The sequence below is a fragment of the Terrapene carolina genome, unplaced genomic scaffold (genome assembly GCF_002925995.2).
Source record: "Terrapene carolina triunguis isolate 2854851 unplaced genomic scaffold, T_m_triunguis-2.0 Scaffold53, whole genome shotgun sequence".
In the NCBI taxonomy this organism is placed as follows: domain Eukaryota; kingdom Metazoa; phylum Chordata; order Testudines; family Emydidae; genus Terrapene; species Terrapene triunguis.
In genome coordinates, this window is record NW_020664404.1 from 3,552,516 (window position 1) to 3,571,473 (window position 18,958).

Sequence of the window (18,958 nt, forward strand, 5' to 3'; positions counted from 1 at the left end):
TGCTTCCCTACTTCATAAAGGTGTTGAGGATCAATGCATCAATGACTATGAGATACCGCAGTGATGGCAACCATGTAAGGAGATGGATGAATTTGTCAGTAAAAGTGCAAAGTGTGATCATGTATTATTGTTATGTGTATTAGGTGTCATAACCGTGCTAGGCACTGTAAAAAACACATAATGAGAGACTGTTCCCACCATTAAGAGATTATAATCTAAAGAAACAAGATGGGCAAAAAGTAGGAGGGGGGAAAAAAGGCAGACAAACATCTGACGGTAACACCTTCCACTGCAAGTGCCAGGCGCACTTCTTTGACTTGCCTTCTCTAACATAAACACAGAGCAGTGTGGATGTGTGTGTGTATATATATAAAATTCCCCCCTCTTCCCAAAAAACCCCTACCAAAACAAATCACTATACTCCACAAACAATTCTGCCTTCTGGGGAGAGGATGAGAAAGAATGAACTGTCAACAGATGATAATCATGTCACTTAATGCACAACTGGAAGGTGCTCAGATACTATGGTGATAAGGATGATATAAGAACCTATATAGATAAGAATAGATTAGGAGAGTGATTCAGTGACAGCTGTGAATATAACTCAACTCCCATGAGTACCTATCAACTGCACAATCCACTTGACCATGCGGGCTTTCATGTGTATTTATCAAGTTAGACTTGTTATTTGTATTAGAAGCATACTCAAGGAGAATGGGTTCTTCCTTTTATTATTTCTCCACAGCTCGTAAAACACCCCCAAGCTATAGGAATTTCCAGGTTTGCTAAATGGCTCAGGAAGGACAAAGAGAAAGAACAAATACGCAGATTTCCAATCCTGCAAGGGATTTAAGGCACAAAGGCACAAGATCGCAGAGGAGTGTGCTTGCTTAACCGGAGTGTCTTTATCCTCTGGCAGGTCTAGGACCACGGGTTCCATTAGTCAGCACTTTTGAATGTCTCAGACACACGGGCTCTGAGTATATCAAAGGGCACTGCATAGTTTGCCAAGGGGGTTAAACCAACCCAGTGCCTTGGTGAAGGAGTTCAGCTTCTAATGGGTGAGAAAGAGCCCATATCAAATAGAACCTTGCTTTCTGGAGATGGAATTATGGGTTTAAGCAAGATGGTTTATTCAATGTGGTGCTCTTTGTTTTAAGAACATGAAGACGACAAGACCTCCGGAAAATGGCTTTTAACAGCACAAACGCTGTCCGTGCATGCAGAAGTTCCAAAGTCCACAGCGGAGGCTTTTCTAGCTCCGTTATCAGAAATATTTGGGTTTCTGGCCACAGTGGTGGGTTGAAGCTCTGAAGCAGACCCAAAACCCCAGATCCAACCTGTGGAAGTTCAGATCAGGGTCCAAAATTCAAGGCTTTTCATGACCCCTGAAAGATGCCTTAGGCTTGTCTCACACATTGTTTATACTGTGTGAGCCCGTTGAGTTCAGTGGAGTTTCTCCTGGTTTGCACTGGTATATGTCTGCAGACAAACAGGCCCGGGAGGTTTGGCCAAGCTAAGTATCCAAACATTTATCTGCATAGCTGAAGTTATCGAAAACTGTTGGGACTTCAGATTGGGCTGGAAATCCAGAGAGAGGGTTTGAGCTATATGTAGTCTCTCTCTCTCTTGCTCACACACACACACACACACACACACACACACACACACACAATGGATGTAAAGTGGTACCAAATCAGAGGGGCAGTGTTTTACACCTGCTCACTTTGCACAAGCATAAAGTGTCTTCCCAATACAGAGAAGAAACAGGGCTCCAGTGTAGTTGATGGGTGCGAATTCGGTGTGTTGGGACAGGAGGATCAAGCCTGCTGTGGTTTGTACAGGGCTGTGAAGTGTAGCTCTCTCTCCCTCTCTTTCTATCAGTGTGTGCCACATGGGCCTGCAGAATGCAATCAGCTGGGAGAGTGCCTGGCCAAGCAAAACGCTTAGCCTAGTTTAGCTTGGCAAAGCTGAAGTGTTTGTTCATGTGTGTTGTAATTGTTTTTATAACCCCAGGCTATTTCTTCTTTCTTGGTGTCACTTGCTCCTATGGACCCTGGGTCTGATGGGGAGAAATGACCATCGTTCATCGACCATATTAGCTAGTTAGCCCATAGACACCTGAGGGCTTCTGCTGCATCATCATGTTATGATAATGCTTCCTTATGGCCGTTTTGTTTGAAAGGTAGCAAGGGTGGGTGGAGAGTGTGGTCATTGGCTTTTCTTGGCACAGGAAGAAGCTTTGAGATTTGTTGTCAGCCCGTTTGCACATTTAGCTGTGAAAATTCAGGGCAATAAACTGATTCTTTGTCTTTATACCATCTTTCACCAAATGTTCTCAACATGCTTGTAAACTGACGGATGCAGAGCTCTCTTTCCTGACTCGCCCTGATGTCAGGTGCTAGCACCATGCAGAGAAATGCAGCTCTTTCTGCTGACCCGCCCTCTGTTAGAGCAGGTGAGCATGATCAGATACAACCTAGAAGTACAAAAGAGCTTGAGTGTCTGATTCTCCTCTGCCTAGGGGGAGTGGGTGTAAAATCCCATTCAATCCAATTTTTACACCAATTTTGCACAGGTGTAAATGGCTGCGAGAAGATGCAGAATCAGGCCCTGAGTTGCTGAGGCAGAGGGAACCAGGACTAGGACAGAGGAGGTCCTACAGGAAAAAACACCCCACTACAATTATCCGCGCTCTGGAAGAGATGTGAGTTGCATCATTGTTATTTCGGTTAGCAATAAAGGCAAACTCCAGGAACTGAGGGTAAACCTGAATCCTATCCAGTGTGTCTTCACGGTGTTAGAAGCTGAGTAGGATCTCCACCTGCTTGGAATGCTGTACATACTAACTCCTTACAGCGCTATGTGATAAATAAGTGCTATAGAGGCATCACATCATTTACCGCTGCCTCTTGGGTGGAACACAACAGATAGTTCATAGCTTCACAAACAGTTTAAGGCAGGAAGTGAAGAAGGCTGTATCTAGCTGAAAGTACAGCAGTAATTTAGGAAAGGAGAATGGTATTACCTGAGGGGGAATTTGACCCTTATTCATACGGAAAGTCATAGAAACTAATACATTGTAGCCACTGTAAACCCCCTAATTTTTATTATTATTTTCAAACTGGTGGAAGCCCAGTGGTACAAGACATTTAAAGCTAGACAGGGCAGAGCACCAGAGAATGGACTGTAGGGACCAATCTGCACTGGTGGAGTTAGAGGAGATGGATTGGGCATCAAGACCTAGCAGGTATGTTTCAGTTCTAATGTCTATGCCAGGTGTTCTCAGCATGGATGTGCCTTCAGTTTTTGGGTGTCCACGTTCAGGGGCCTGAGAGTGGGTGCTGTGCTATTTCTGAAAAGTCAGGCCCCTTTGAGATGTCTTAAATGGGGGACCCAAATCACTAGACACTTTTGAAAATCTGTGGCTGTGGTTCTAAGGTTCCAATCAGAGTAGAAACCTGAGGTTCAGAAAGCTGCCCCACTCCGTTACCTTAACTAGAGCCTTCTCCAAACTCTCAGGGGAGGGGAAAAACAACTGGACCTTACTGGAAATCAGTCCCAGCAAGGAAGCCAATTAGTCCAAATTTAAATCTGACCAATTCCATGAGGGTGGGAGCAAATCCAGGCATCTTAATATGAACCCCTCTAAAATTTGGGGTGGGAAACACTGTCTATTTTCAGATCTGAAACTGTGTCTGGCTTTTATTCTCATGTTGACATGCAAAAACAGACATGTGGCTAACTTAGTTTAATATTAATTGTGGTTCATGCCAAACTCCTCCATGTGTTTAGGGGAGACTAGACCCCACGGATTAAGAACCAAAGCCTTCCATTAATTAACTCCATCTTGGCTTGTGATGCAGTTTGCAGATGAATGGAGCTGACATGCAATTCCACAAGGAATGCAAATGACATTCCAGAATCTGCAAAGGGCACTCCCTTTTCCTAGGCTGATTTTCTGAACCGATTAGGCAGATAAATTGGGCCAGGTTCAATGGGTGTTGCCCCCAAATGTCTAACCCATTTTCTTCAGAATGAATATCTAAGTGAAATCCATTTGCAGAAACAAAACAAAAAAGTCATTACTAATTGTCAGATCCAGCAAGCCTTGCTATGATCCAACTGCCTAAGGAAGGACCCAGTTTTAAAGCAATATTTCTCCTTAGACGGGGAGAACCAACCTCCTCCTGCAGATCTGAGAGCTGATACAATTGCAAAGAAGACTGATATCATTCTGGTGTGCATTAACAGAAATGCCATATGTAAGACACAGGAGGTAGCTGTCCCGCTCTACTCAGCACTGGTGAGGCCTCATCTGGAGTACTGTGTCCAGTTCTGGGCTCCACGCTTTAGGAAAGATGTGGACAAATTGGAGAGAGTCCAGAGGAGACCAACAAAAAATGATAAAAGGTTTAGAAAAACTGACCTATAAGGAAAGGCTTAAAAAAATGGGCACGTGTAATCTTGAGAAAAGAAGACTGAGGAGGGGAACCTAACAACAGTCTTCAAATATGTTAAGAACTCTTATAAAGAGGACTGTGATCAATTGTTCTCCATGTCCACTAAAGGTAGGCAAGAACTAATTATCATAAACTGCAGCAAGGGAGATTTAGGTTAGATATTAGGAAAAAAACTTTCTAACTCTAAGGGTGGTTAAGCTCTGGAACAGGTTTCCAAGGGAGGCTGTGGAATCCCCATCATTGGAGGTTTTTAAAAACAGGCTGGACAGACCCCTGTCAGGGATGGTCTAGGTTTACCTGGTCCTGCCTCATCACAAGGGGCTGGACTTGATGACCTCTCGAGGTCCCTTCCAGCCCTACATTTTATGATTCTATGACCAGCGAAAAGATAAGGGGTGGCGGGGGTGTGTGGGGAGAATTTTTCAGTTTAACTGAGGCAAAAAAAGAATAGTGCCTCCAATATTCAGTCAGTTACAGAGTGGTTGAGGAAACTGGGAGTCAGGATTCCTGGGCCTCAACTTTGGGGCAATTCCATTTTTGGGTGCCCAACTGAAAGCAAATCATAAGGGTCTGATTTTCAGAGGACAGGTGCTCAGCATTTTCTGAAAACCGGGCCCCTATAAGATGTGTCAAAATTGGACACCCAAGAATTAATAGGCGTGTTTGATAATTTGGCCTCTCTGTGTCTGGATAACCCTTGCCTGACTGATGGGGCTTATTAGTAAAGTTAATGTCAGTAAAGTGCTGTGGGACACCTGGAGGAAAGGTGGGTGCTAGATAAAATAAATTGGTTTAACCTCTCTCTGTGTTCAGTAGGTCCATATTATTTTATATCCCCTAGCAGGAATGCAGGGACTGCAACAAGGAAACAAGCTGAAGGAATGTCCTTTCTCTGCTTCTCACCATCTTTGCTCACACAGGGCCAGATTCTGTTCTCATTTATTCGGGCATAAATCTGGAATAACTCCAGTGGAATTATTTGCAGACTCACTCTGGTATAACCAAAAACAGAATGCGGCCTACTGCAAGCAGTGCACTGTTCCTGGCTATTATTTCCTTGATTAGCTGCATGTTTGACTCTTATACAATCCCCAGAGTGGCAATTTTTCTTTTCATTCCAGTTTATGTGCTTGGTGTTTCATTGCCTTAGTACACTCCCACACCCTCCGCAGCCCTCTCTGTGGTGGAAAGAATGTGTGTAATCTCATTGTCCTCGTCTTGATTTAGCTTGGGTTTAGTTAGCATGACTTAAATGTCACCTTTTTCCAAGTAGAGATGCAAGGTTACACCTGTGGCTTGATATTAGCTGGTTTGGTTGTAACCTAGGCTCCTGCCTAGGTGTTAGGCCTAGCAAGGGTACAACTCAACTAGCTATAAGGTGTTACCCTGAATCTCTACTAGGAAAAAGGAGTTAGGTCAGACTTAGCGACCTTAGCTAAGCTTGATCTAACCTGGAGCACTTCTCGTAGTCAAGCCAAGGCTGGTTTCCCCCATGGAATATTACAATGGCTTGTAACTTTATTGTCCCTGAGGGAGAGGAAAAGCCACGGATGCTGGAATTGTGTCAAAGAAAGAAACTGTCATTGTTGAGTCCTTTAGGATCTACTGTAGGGAAGCAGGGATGGAAACTTAGGGACAGATCTTTCATTTCTCTCAGTCAAAACTCATACTGACTTCAGAGAGGGTAAGAACTGAGGGCCAGATTCTGAGACCCTCGCTCATGCCGGCCAGCACTGAAAGCCATGTGGGTCCTAGGGTACGTCTACACGGCAGCAAGTCCCAAAGCCCGGGACAGCTGACGGGTCATGGGGCTCAGGCTGCAGTGCTAAAAATGGCAGTGTAGATACTGGGGCTCAAGCTGGAGCCTCGGCTCTGAGATGCTCCCCAATCGTGGGATTTCAGAGGCTAAGCTTGAAACGTCGACAATGCTATTTCAAGCCCCACAGCTTGAACCCTGTGAGCTGGTCAGCTGACCTGGGCTTTGAGACTTGGTGTTGTGGGACTCTTATCATTGCTGTGTAGACATACCTCTACTAACTACAGTGGGACCACTCGTGGAGTAAGACACTATCCAGTGTGAGCAACAAGATAAGATACTCATCTGGCGTAAATCAGCACAGCTCCATTGACGTCAATGAAACTATATCAATTTACGCCAGGTGAGGATTTGGCCTTTGGCCCAGAGTATTAGAATCTTGCTCTGAGTGAGGACTGGAGGATGGGGTACTAAGAGAATGTCTCTCTCCATGTTAATATCCCTGTCAGGCAGGAGCGGCGCCAGGGTTTTTGCCGCCCTAGGCGGCAGCGCTCCTTCTCTGAGCATTCGGCGGCGGGGGTCCTTCCGCTCCGCGTCTTCAGGGCACTTCAGCAATGGGTCCTGGAGCGAGTGAAGGACCCGCCGCCGAATTTCCGCCGAAGACCCGGAGCGGAAGGACCCCCCGCCGCCGAATTTCCGTCGAGGGCGGCGAAATGCCGCCCCCCAAATCCTGCTGCCCTAGGCGACCGCCTAGGGTCGCCTAGTGGAAGCGCCGGCCCTGTTGTCAGGTCTTTCACTAGGTTGTTTGTATTTTTTTTTTAATCATCTTAACTGGAGAGGAATTGAGCCTAATTTTACAGATCCACGTGGGAATATATGAGTGTCAGAGTACATATAACTTTTTGTTATTCATGACTGACAAGTTGGAGGGAGTGGGTGTAAAATATAATTTTATGGCTCTTCAGGGTTACTGTAGACTCACACTCTGTGTTTCCTCCTTTCCCTCAAGTTTAACAGTGCTTCTTGCATCTTTCTAGCATATTTCCTGTTTTCCCCCCCCCCCTCCAACTTTTGGTTCCAAACACTTTGGCTGGCTGCAGTCCAGACTGAGAACCAAGCAAATTGCTGGATTCTTCCACACAGCTTTCCAGAAAGCCGCGGTAAAGCCGAGACTGATGTAAGATGTTAGAGGTGTGGCCCAGCACCTCATTTAAATACTGTCCTCGCCCCTGTACTGAAAGAAGCTCTGGCACAGAAATGAGAAGGATTCACATGCCGAGAGTGGGGTCAGGTAAAGGCTATGTCTACACTAGCAGCCAGGGATATGATTCCCAACTCGTGTAGACAAACTTGCGCACGGACTCATTGAGCAACTGTGCTAAAAATAGTAGAATCATAGAATATCAGGGTTGGAAGGGACCTCAGGAAGTCATCTAGTCCAACCCCCTGTGCTCAAAGCAGGACCAACACCAAATAAATCCTCCCAGCCAGGGCTTTGTCAAGCTTGACCTTAAAAACCTCTAAGGAAGGTGATTCCACCACCTCCCTAGGGAACCCATTCCAGTGCTTCACCACCCTAGTGGTGTAGCAACGGGCAATGGCGGTGGCTAGCTGCCCTGAGTATGTACCCCCAGCGTCCAGGCGGGTTTGTACTCAGCACAGCTAGCCTCTTGTGTGCACAAACAACCATTGCACACGTAATGCACCTAGCTGTCCATTTGCACTTTCAATTATCCACTTTGCATGTGCAAATGTGCAGTGGAATCCTAGTCCCACTGGATTAAATGGCAAAACTCCCACTGATTTCCATTCCAACAGAATTTCATCTGTGGTGTTTTCCAAATAGATCCTCCTTTGGAAACCTGGCTTGTAAGGTCATTCTACTGTAGTTGGCATTTCATCTTCCATCGTTTTCTCAAAGTGCACATAGGTAGAAATGTCGATTCAGCACAGCATCCTGGGCTAGTTTCATTCATCTCTGAACCTGCTCCTGTATGCATCTCCTGAAACCCTTTCCTATGTTAGTGCCTCACCCTAAGCCTTCCCATACCCATAACTCCCACTGATGTCAAGGGGAGTTTTGCCTCTATTGTAACTCCATGACCTATTTACTGTTCTGATGCACTGAGTGACCTTTGCATCTACTGTAAATAGAGTGATGAATTGCACACTTCATCCCAGAATCCTTTGGAGACCCATAAGCATGGATACATTTGGAAACAATGTTGCTTTTATATGGGTGCATGCCAAAGGAGACAGTGGGCCAGATGAATCCCTGGAACAAGTCCAGTGGACTTATTCCAGGGATGAATTTGGCTTGATATGTTGCCTGGGTCATTCCTGTTTAATTAAAAAATATGCCAAGACGAACTTAAGTGTTTAGAAATGAGCTTGTCACTCAGAAATACTTTTATTCCCGGTAATAAAAATCCTCCCCCTCACTGCCCCGGATGCACACTAAATTATCACTGGGCTTGAATCCACAGCAGTGTCTCTTGGTTTGCAGTTTGGTTATCAGAGGCTACTGCTTGTCAGCTTTCTATGTCTGTTGACCATGCCAGCGCCTCTGCTGTTCTTTCACACCATGCCCCTGACAGCGCGGTTACTGCTACAGACAGACTGGGGTGGAAGTGGGGACTTACCACTGTGCAGCAGAGAGGCCAGAACCACCAGAGCAGAGCCAGCATCAGGAGAAGAAAGAGGATCAACAAGGCGATGGCCAGGATGGTCCCATCAGACTGCAAGGGGGAGAGGCAAAGAGAATGTGAGCTGCAGCAGGAGCTAAATACAAACTCCTCCCTCCCCAGCACCTACAAAGCATCCTGCATTGGTATGAGTGCACGCGGTCCTTTGCGCCCAGTAATTACCCTGATAGGCTCTTGCACACTCAGTTTATTTTTACTTACAAAGCATAATTTCCCAGACCCCCATTTCCCCTCCCCCCTGACACCTTCCCTCCTCCTCTCACCCACGTCATCACTCAATCACTTCAGTGCTAGTGGAAGCTGACGCCCTCATAGCCCTGCAGAAGGAGGGCATCTCTTTATTCAGAGGACATGTGTAGCAGCTATGCAAGAGGATCCACCTCCAGGGGCAAGAAAGGAGTTCTTGGCCTCTCAGCGGACCAATCAGAGCTGGTTTATTGAGTGATGTGGACATCTGCCTACTCTGCAATGGACTGAGACTACCAGTTCATTTCTTATAGACCTCTGAACAGCAGCCGGACGGTAGCCAGATTTAACCATAGAGGGGGGAGGTGTTTGACCACTATGACCAAGGCCTTGAGCCACCCAGTCCCACAGTTGATTTATCCGTCATGTCTAGATGAGTTCACGATAGTGGCTTTTTTGAGGTGAAAGGTTATTCTGGCTCAGAAGCAGCTCAAAATACCAGTTAAATGGTCTGTAGCCACATGGGATTCTGCAGTTGTCATCCTACTACATGTCATGACCACTGGGAATTGATTGGCAGGACTGGGAATAGAACTCAGATCCTCCTGCTCCAAAAGGTGGAGCTAAAGGTGAAGCTCATTAGCTCTTCTATTCTATTCTATATCAGTTCTTAGACAGTGCTCATCAGCATAGTATCTCAGCATCTTCCAGTAGTGCATTAGTTATTAGCAGTGTAGGGACTAGATCACAGAGTTGGGCAGTTCTGAAACCAATCAGTAGATGGCAATGGTGCACACCCACAGTAACCCAGTGGGTTTTCAATCTTTTCCGTATCAGAACCCTATCTCCCCCCTAAGGATTCCCCTCCCATCTAGCTGGAACCCCTCTCCCATTTAGCAGTACGGGAAGGACAGGGTAATTGCAGCCCCCTGACACCTGTTTGCAAATCCCACTCTGAGAACTTCTGCACTATCCAACTCACTGCAGCGATCAAAATTGAACATGACATGTCTCATTGCTTCCAGATTTAATTTGAGGGATAAGCTCTTAGCTTCCTGAGATAAGCCAGTGTTTCTATGCCATTCCTGTCTTCTATCAGGCTTTGGAATCAGCAAGCAGGCAATTCGCTTTGGCTGGAGTCCAGTTGAGATGTTTTTGGTCTAAGAGCCAGACAGTTTTTTAAAAAAAGATCAAGATTACAACTTCTTATGGAGGCCTCTCGTGACATCAGGTTGAACTAGAGGGTTCTGGAGGCTCTGTTATCCAGGTGTTTATTTAAGTAGCTGTCATTCATTGGCTGGCTGATCACCGATCACAATGTTATTGTCAGCAGTGTGAGCTCAACCAATGAAAAATCAGATCAGGAAGGTTTCTCAAACCTATTTGGGGAATTTAGAAATAATTGCTAGAAAACTGGCAACCCAATCCCCCAAACACAGAGAGATGGAGAGAGACAGCTCAGGCAAAAGAAAAATCTCCCCAAACCTTTCACGGGACCCCAACTAAACTCTCTAATATATGCTGGGGAACCCTACGATCCCTGCAGTAGCCCCGGATCAGAAGGGCACAAAGTTGGCTTAAAGCCACCATAGCCCACCCCACTCACTCCCTAGGCTTTGTGTTCTTAGCTTCACTGTTAGAGGCACAGCACAGAATCTCACCCATTGTGCTCTCACAGGTAGCTACTGAGTGCTGGGCACTCCAGAAAAGATACCTCCCCTCCCACTGTCCCCCCATTGCATTAGCTGCCACGGAAGCACAGAAGAAACAGACTCAGGAAATCTTTAGGCTCTCATTGCTCTTAGCTCCCATCACTTCTTTGCTGCCTGTAGCTCACAAAAGCATCTTTTCATTAACAATAGCCTACAGTCTGATTGCTACAAAACAAAGAAAAATTAGAGCTTTTTATACTTGTCTGTTAACCACAATTTGTTTTTAGATTTTTCTTTTGCAATTGCCTGTAAATACCCTGCTACATTATCGCATCTGGTTTTGTGCTAGACATCTTAAGTTGCCAGATGTTATACTGTATCTCATAATAAAAAAAATAAATAAAAAATTTGGAAAGTTTCTATATGCAAAATCTTCACGTCCTTACTCAGGCCATTACTCTTACTGAAGTTCAGTTTTGTCTCAGTGAGGATTGCAGGATTTGATCTGATGTACCCACCAAAAATTCAACCTTGAAAAATGTTGGTTTTAATTTTTACAAACTTCAAAAGATTGAATCTAGAGTTTGTGACTACAACTTCTGAAATATATAATGTTTTATTTTACCAATTTACTGATATTCTCAGCCTATGCACTGTGTACTCCGACACAAAACATATTAAAAATAAGAGTGATCAGCCTTTTATCTAAATCTACATGAGTCCTGAGAGATTGAGCGAATCCAGACTGCTGAGACAGCTGTAAAAACCTCTGCCAAACACTAGCCTAGGTGTAAAACTTGTGTAATTTACTCCTTGACAACTGTTGAGATGCACCAACTATGCTTGGAGTGGTCTTTTATTTTTAAATGTCTTGCTATGATACCAAATAATTTTTTTAAAAAAATTAGCCTCTAATGTGCTGCAGATTTTACATGGTAGGACTCTGACGTCCAGACTGTGAAACAAATATGTTGGTAGAGAGAGCAAGGCAGATGTGGGATGAAACCATATTTTCACTGCCAAAGAGTCCAGCAAAGCCAGAAAATGCTGCAGAGTGTTGTTGGCGGTGGAAGGACAATGAAAACAAACACTGGAATATATTGTAAAACATAAATTTGCTCTATTAATAGGAAATCTTATAGAAAACATACTGGAGGCATTTCCTAATAGATTCCTTCCTCCCCCCACCCTGAAAAATCATAATAAAATCCAAGAATTCTTGGCTTAGCGACATCAATAGTTGAAAGAATGCACTTTACAGAAAAGCGCACACATGTTAAAAACATATGGCAGGATCCATAAATGCAGGGTAGCTGTGGAAGTTTTTTCTATAAGGGAAACTTTTCACTTAAGTTCTATTTTGGGATTCTATTCTGCATCAACACTTCAGTCTGGTGTTAGTGGGTGCTGTGCCACTGGAGGTGCCCATCTGTCAGACAAGAAGTAAAACTGAGGTCCCACCACTTATTATTTATTATTTGTATTATCATAGTGCCTAACAGCCCCAGTCATGGACCAGGATCCCTTTGTGCTAGGCGCTGTACAAACAAAGAAAAAAAATGGTCCCTGCAACAAAGAACTTAACATCTAAGTACTGGTCTTTAAGGATCCCATGGTACTCAGGTGTGTTCATAAGAGAGGAACCTGAACCAGAACCTTGGATCGCCTCACACTGAAATTTGGGTTTAAGGGTGGATTGAAAATTCAGTTCCATATTTAACAGTTGTGTCTTAGCTCTAAACTCTCACAATACGTCATTGAGATGAGTATTATCACTATTAGAGAGAGAGAGAGAGAGAGAGAAAATGGAGGCACTGCAAGGTTATAGCATGGCAAAGCGGCTCAACTATGTACCCAAAGTCCCAGGAGGGCTTTGACAGTCCGTGCGGCTGCGGCTTCACTGCTATTGTTATTTGAGCGAGCTAGATCAAAGCTAGCTCAGGTATGTCCACATGTGCTTCTATCACCCCGCTGATTGCAGCACAGACATGCCTTTAGACACTGAGGGGGATTACCTCAAACACTTAGAATTGGCCTAACTCCAACGCTCATTGAAGTCCATGGGAATTTAATCATTGGCTTGGTGTGAGCAGAGTTAGGCCAGTGTTTCTGAAAATCCCACGCACAGCTTTGAATGAACCTGGAGAGAAAGGAGAAACTTCTCTGTTGTTTAATTTCCTTTTTTGATGTACAGGGGAAGAGAGGATAATGGGTGGGCCTTCTTCTCACCACAGATTTAGATGGCTCTTATTGTGAAGCCCCATTTCCATTCGACTTCACTGGGGACAGCTTTCGTTATGGAAGTGACAGCTGACATCTATCATTCTTTTTATCACATATGTATTAACTTTTGAAACAATCTGGTCCAATAAAAAGGAAATGAAAACTCACTGAATGTGCTCTTTTTAGATTGCAGTTTGCTTTGATCACATGCTGTGTGCATCTTTTTGAGTGGCAGCCAACTCGGTGAGGGACATGACCATAAAATACCTGCTCTAGGCTCACCCAGCCTATGTAATCTAGTCTACCTTGCTATGAAGTGATATGCCCTATGGAAAAACCCAACTGAATTTAAAAGATGAGAACCTTTGTGTAGGCTTTTGGAGCATCCTCTGTTATTTGTATTCTGGGAGTGCTACAAGCTCTGCTGACATCAAGTGCTAGGTGCTGTACAAAAATACAGTACAAGATAAATAGGGAACTGAGGTCAGAGAGGACAGTGCTCTAATCCTGCAAATACTTACACATGCTTAATTTTTAATTCAGTGAGACTGTCTACAAGCTTCAAATTAAACATGTGCTTAAGCTTTTGCAAGATCGGGGCCTAAGTGATTTCCCAACGACATACAAGGAGTCGGTAGAAGAGCTAAGAGAAGAATCCAGATCTTCTGAGCCCCAGGGCCACGCTTAACCACAAAGCCATCCTTCCCCCCCATGTCCTGCCTATAAAATTCAATAAGGAATTGTATCTCTGCTATATAATTTGGTAGGATGGTTACAAAAAACCTACACAAAGCTCAGCCTCCTTATTAAAGACTATAGGCTTTCATGATGAATTCTATAGATTTTCAGGTGGTTTTCCTGAGATCGACACCTCTCCAGTGAGAACTCAACGGCGGGTGTGTCTACAACGCAATCAGTTGTGACAGCAGCTTACCCAAGCTAGCTTTGAGCTGGCTAGCTGAGGTAACCATAGCAGCGAAGCCAGGGCAGAACGGACAGTGCTATTGTTCTTTGAGCTAGCTAGAACAAAGCCAGCTCAGGTGTGTCGACCCATGCCGCAGTCACGCCTCTGATTGCTGGGTAGACATACCCTGAGATCTACAAAGACATTTCCCATATTAGCTGCAGAACAGGCCTCAGATGTATTAAATGCCCCGCTCTTTCTATGCTAGAGGCTGAAATAGGACCATGCACTAGTGAACAGCTGCACACTTCAACTCTAGTCACGTTGATCCTTGTTACTTTATCGGGATTAATCAGACTTCAGGTGCTACAGTTCTAAAAGATTAACAGCCTTGCAGTAAGGAGCAGCTCTGATCAACATGAGCGGAGCCTCACAGTTGCTAAGTCTCAGCACTTTGTTTGCAGCAGTAGATGAGTATCTTTGGCCTGGTCCACACTAACCCCCCACTTCGAACTAAGATACGCAACTTCAGCTACGTTAATAACGTAGCTGAAGTCGAAGTACCTTAGTTCGAACTTACCGCGGGTCCAGACGCGGCAGGCAGGCTCCCCCGTCGACTCCGCGTACTCCTCTCGCGGAGGAGGAGTACCGGCGTCAACGGCGAGCACTTCCGGGATCGATCCCAGAAGATCGATTGCTTACCGCCGGACCCGGAGGTAAGTATAGACGTACCCTTTATTATCTTCTTTTACGGAGGTTGTTACATTTCCCAACCCATTCCTTTTATCCTGGCATTAAGTGAGTGCTGTGGGATGGAAGCAGAGAAGTTGTGTGTGGCAACCTGCTTCTCTTAGCGCCAGTCTACTCACAAACTTGCACTGAAATAACTAACATCTTTTCCATGCAAGTCTGGGTGTGGGCATTATTATTTTGGAACAAAAGCAACGTATTTTGATCTCTCTTGAGCAGATAATAATAAAAGATATTACCTCACCTCCCTCGTCTCTCTGGATAATACTAGACTTTCATTTAGAAATCGGAGTCTGTTGTCCACACACACTTGCACCGAAATAACCAAAAATATTAATTAAAACCCATTTAGTTCTTATGATGCAAGTTTGTGCATAGGCCAACCCTTACTAAAAATATGCTACATCCATTTCTTTGGGCATCAATTGAAGTAATAGAAGCTATAGAAATGACAGTGGAAGAACAGATTTTTCTCACAATGGTCAGTGTTTGTGTTGATGGGTTTTATGTTTTGTGGGCTGCGGAAGGAAGAAAAATAACAGTTCTGAATGACTTGTCTCTCCATAGTTGTACGCGACACCAAGTAAATTAGAAACTGTACTAGAGGAGTGATTGGAAAAACTTCAAAAGAATCTTCTCTCACTTGCCTCTCAGATTCACTTCTGCAGCCCCAGTCCTGCAACTGGATCTATGCTGGTGGCCCAGTTTGCCTGCACGGAATCCCACTGAACTCCACACGAGTGCACAGATCCACCTGCAGGATCAGGACTAGAACTGATTAAAATAATTTTTTTTAAATGGAAAATGCTGTTTTCTCAAAATTAAAACATTTTGTGGGAATGTGTCGATTTCAAGAAAAATTTAGATGGGGGGAAGTTTCAGAAGGAATCATCATGACTTTCTCATTTTGTTTTGACAGTGTTGAAACATTTTGTTTGTCAGGTAAAAAGGTTTTGTTTTGATGTTATCATTTCCATTAATTTTGTTTTGACTTTTAAAAGTAGTATTTTGCTATAATGTTCTATTAATACATTAAATATGATATATATGCACTATATTTCATATTTTATGTTTGAACATGATTGAAATGAAATTATTGAATGTCATAGAAGCAAGATGTTTCAAGATGGATCAATTTGCAGGGGGTGGGGGTGGGGGAATATCTGCTTCCATGAAAAATGTTAACTTTTCTTTCTGATTCAGACCAGCTCCAATCAGGACCTTAGCTTGTAAGTGGCACAGGGCACGAGCATGCTTTCTGTGGAGTACCTAGCATACTTGTGAGTGCTAATAAAATAATCTACCTAGCAATGTCAGTGCGCAGACCAATTTCAGCAATTCAACTTCTAGTGTGATCTGTATTAGCAGAAAAGGTCAATGCAAATTATATTTGCAGCATAAAGTAATTAAGAGCAATTTATTTTAAAAACAAATTTTAGACCATATGCCCTATAGTCCCCATAAAGCACTCCCTCAACTAATAAGATACAGGTCAAGGGCCTAGGAAAATGCTCATTAAATGTAGTTTGCATTTCACAAAGCTTCTATTGATACAACAGTGCAGTTCACCTTAATTGCCTGTAGACTTAGGAACACTGATAATTGGCAAAGCCCTCATTCTACAGCCCAGAAGAGAGTTAGAATTGAAAAATTCATTTTGAAAGGAATTGTATTGAAGAAAATAACCCCAGGGTGAAGGGGGCCTGTTGTTTTTAATACAGTCTGCAGTGCTTTTCAGAGTCACATGGGGTTTTTTGTTGTTGTTGTTTAAAGATCAAATCCACCCACCATTGCTTAACATTTGAAAGTGGTTTAAGTTTTGGCTGTCTTCCAAATGGCCACAAAACCTATTTGAATGAAGAGGTGTGTGACGTTGTACAGTCTATATGGTTTTATAAAAACATGATAATAAGTGAATATAATGTAACTGGGATAGTTTTAGAAAAATATGGTAATAAGTGAATATAACGTAACTGGGATATTCTTCATGCAAAAGGTCTCTTGTAAGGTATCATTACAAAGCTTATAATCTACTGAGTATGATCATCCGATTTGTATAAATGTACCACTCTTGTATCTAAAACTAGAAATATAAAACATAACTCTGAGGGCCTATTGTAATTATGTAAAGTGTGGGCCATTAATGATGGTTTGGAATCTTGATGACTCCCATTAACCAGGACCATTGTCTGCAGATGACTGTGTTTACCTGTTAGTCTTCTTGTATATGTGTGTGCTGGCAAGTGGGCAATGAAGTCTTGCAGTGACATGTGATCATGTCACCCGAACTGGAATCCATCTTTAACCTGGTGCTTTTCCAGTGAGGGGGGGTGGAAACCCAGAGGGACAAAGGGTTCCCGCCTTATGCAAAAGATATATAAAGGGGTGGAAGAGAACAAAGGGAGAGAGGAGCCATCATGAAGAATCCCCTAGCTATCACCTGAGCTGGAACAAGAGCTGTACCAGGGGAAAGAATTGTGCCCAGGCCTGGAAGGTGTCCAGTCTGAGAAAAAACTTACTGAAGCATCTCTGAGGGTGAGATTATCTGTATTTAGTTTGATTAGACATAGACTTGCGCATTTTATTTTATTTTGCTTGGTGACTTACTTTGTTCTGTCTGTTACTACTTGGAACCACTTAAATCCTACTGTCTGTATTTAATAAAATCACTTTTTATTTAGTAATTTACTCAGAGTATGTATTAATACCTGGGGGAGCAAACAACTGTGCATATCTCTCTATCAGTGTTATAGAGGGCGAACAATTTATAAGTTTACTCTGCATAACCTTTATGCAGGGTAAAACAGATTTATCTGGGTTTAGACCCCATTGGGAGTTGGGCATCTGAGTGCTAAAGACAAGCACACTTCTGTGAGCTGTTTTCAGGTAAACTTGCAGCTTTGGGACAAGTGATTCAGACCCTGGGGTCTGTGTTGGAGCAGACGGGAGTGTCTAATTCAGCAAGACAGGGTGCTGGAGTCCTGAGCTGGCAGGGAAAACAGAAGCAGGGGTAGTCTTGGTACATCGGGTGGCAGCTCCCAAGGGGGTTTCTGTGATCCAACCCGTCACAAGGTGCATCAAAGAGTCCTTTTTCCTCCCAGTTTTACTTCTAAAATTGAGAGAAGGTTAAGAGGCCCAATTCTGCCTTCCCGCTAATTTTAATGGGAGATACACCCATGGGAGAACTGGAATCAAAGTGCAGTTCTTATGGTTTCTGAAGTGGTTGGCCTGTAACACACCTTATTCCTCACCAGAGATCCCAGGCAATTTGTTACTGGTCACCCCTGTCACCTCCATCGCGGTGTGGCGACTGCCTCATTAAAGGCAGGTCTCTAATCCATAAGGCCTTCCATCTTTCCCAAGTTGGGGTCAGGTGCAGTGAGTCACAGGCACCCATGTACACCGAGACAGAGTTCCAAGGAGTTCTGAATTCCACAGCGAGGCTTGGCTTGGCTCAGCTGTTCCAACAATTCCGGTACTGCACTGTTTTCTAAATGTGAAACGCTGCCCAGGACTGTCAGCTGCTGTGAAGGTGCTCGCTTCCTGGCTAGGCATTAGATCACTCTATGATTTTCCTCTCAAAGAGCCATTTGCAGCTTCAGAGTCTCAAGCTGTGTAATGAGCAGGGGGTTGTTTTTTTAATAGGTGCGGGATGGATCGACACCTTTGAAGAGATCAGTCACAGCATGTATGGAGGCAACGTAACCTTCCTCCATGCTGCCTCTAGCTAATGTGCCTCACTCGTGCCTTTCACTCCAAGTGAAAGCGTTGCTTATTTTTCCATGCTCATTCAATCCATGACCTCCCTGCTGAGACTACTTGTTGTGACATTGGAAGATGTCCACTGTGAACTGGAGTCACTCCACGGGCCATGGAACTAATAGCAGATCACCACAACTCAATAATTGCTCTAGTCTGAAGCAGTGATTCTCATGCAGGGGTACACAGAGATCTTCCACGGGTGCACATCAACTCATCTAGATACTTGCTTAGTTTTACAACAGGCTACCTTAAAAGCACTAACAAAGTCAATACAAGCTAAAATTTCATACAATGACTTGTTTAGACTGCTCTATATACTGAAATATAAGTACAACATTTATATTCCAATTGATTTATTTTATAATTATATGGTAAAAATGAGAAAGGAATCAATTTGTCAGTAACAGTGCGCTGTGACACTTTTGTATTTTCATGTCTGATTTTGTAATCAAGTAGTTTTTAAGTGTGGTGAAACTCAGGGCTACGCAAGACAAATCAGACTTCTGAGAGGGGTACAGTAGTCTGGAAAGGTTGAAAGCCAACGCTCTGAAGCATCT

At 43.9% G+C, this 18,958-nt stretch overlaps 1 protein-coding gene across 1 annotated transcript in view; it reads right to left on the bottom strand.

Annotated features, from left to right (window-relative positions):
• The window catches only part of ANTXR1 (ANTXR cell adhesion molecule 1), a 195,462-nt gene that overhangs the window by 76,103 nt on the left and 100,401 nt on the right, over positions 1 to 18,958 (bottom strand). Inside the window, exon 13 of the mRNA XM_026657735.2 lies at positions 8,862 to 8,957. Within this exon, the coding sequence (XP_026513520.1) occupies positions 8,862 to 8,957 (96 nt within the window). The remainder of the gene's footprint in view (positions 1 to 8,861; positions 8,958 to 18,958) is intronic.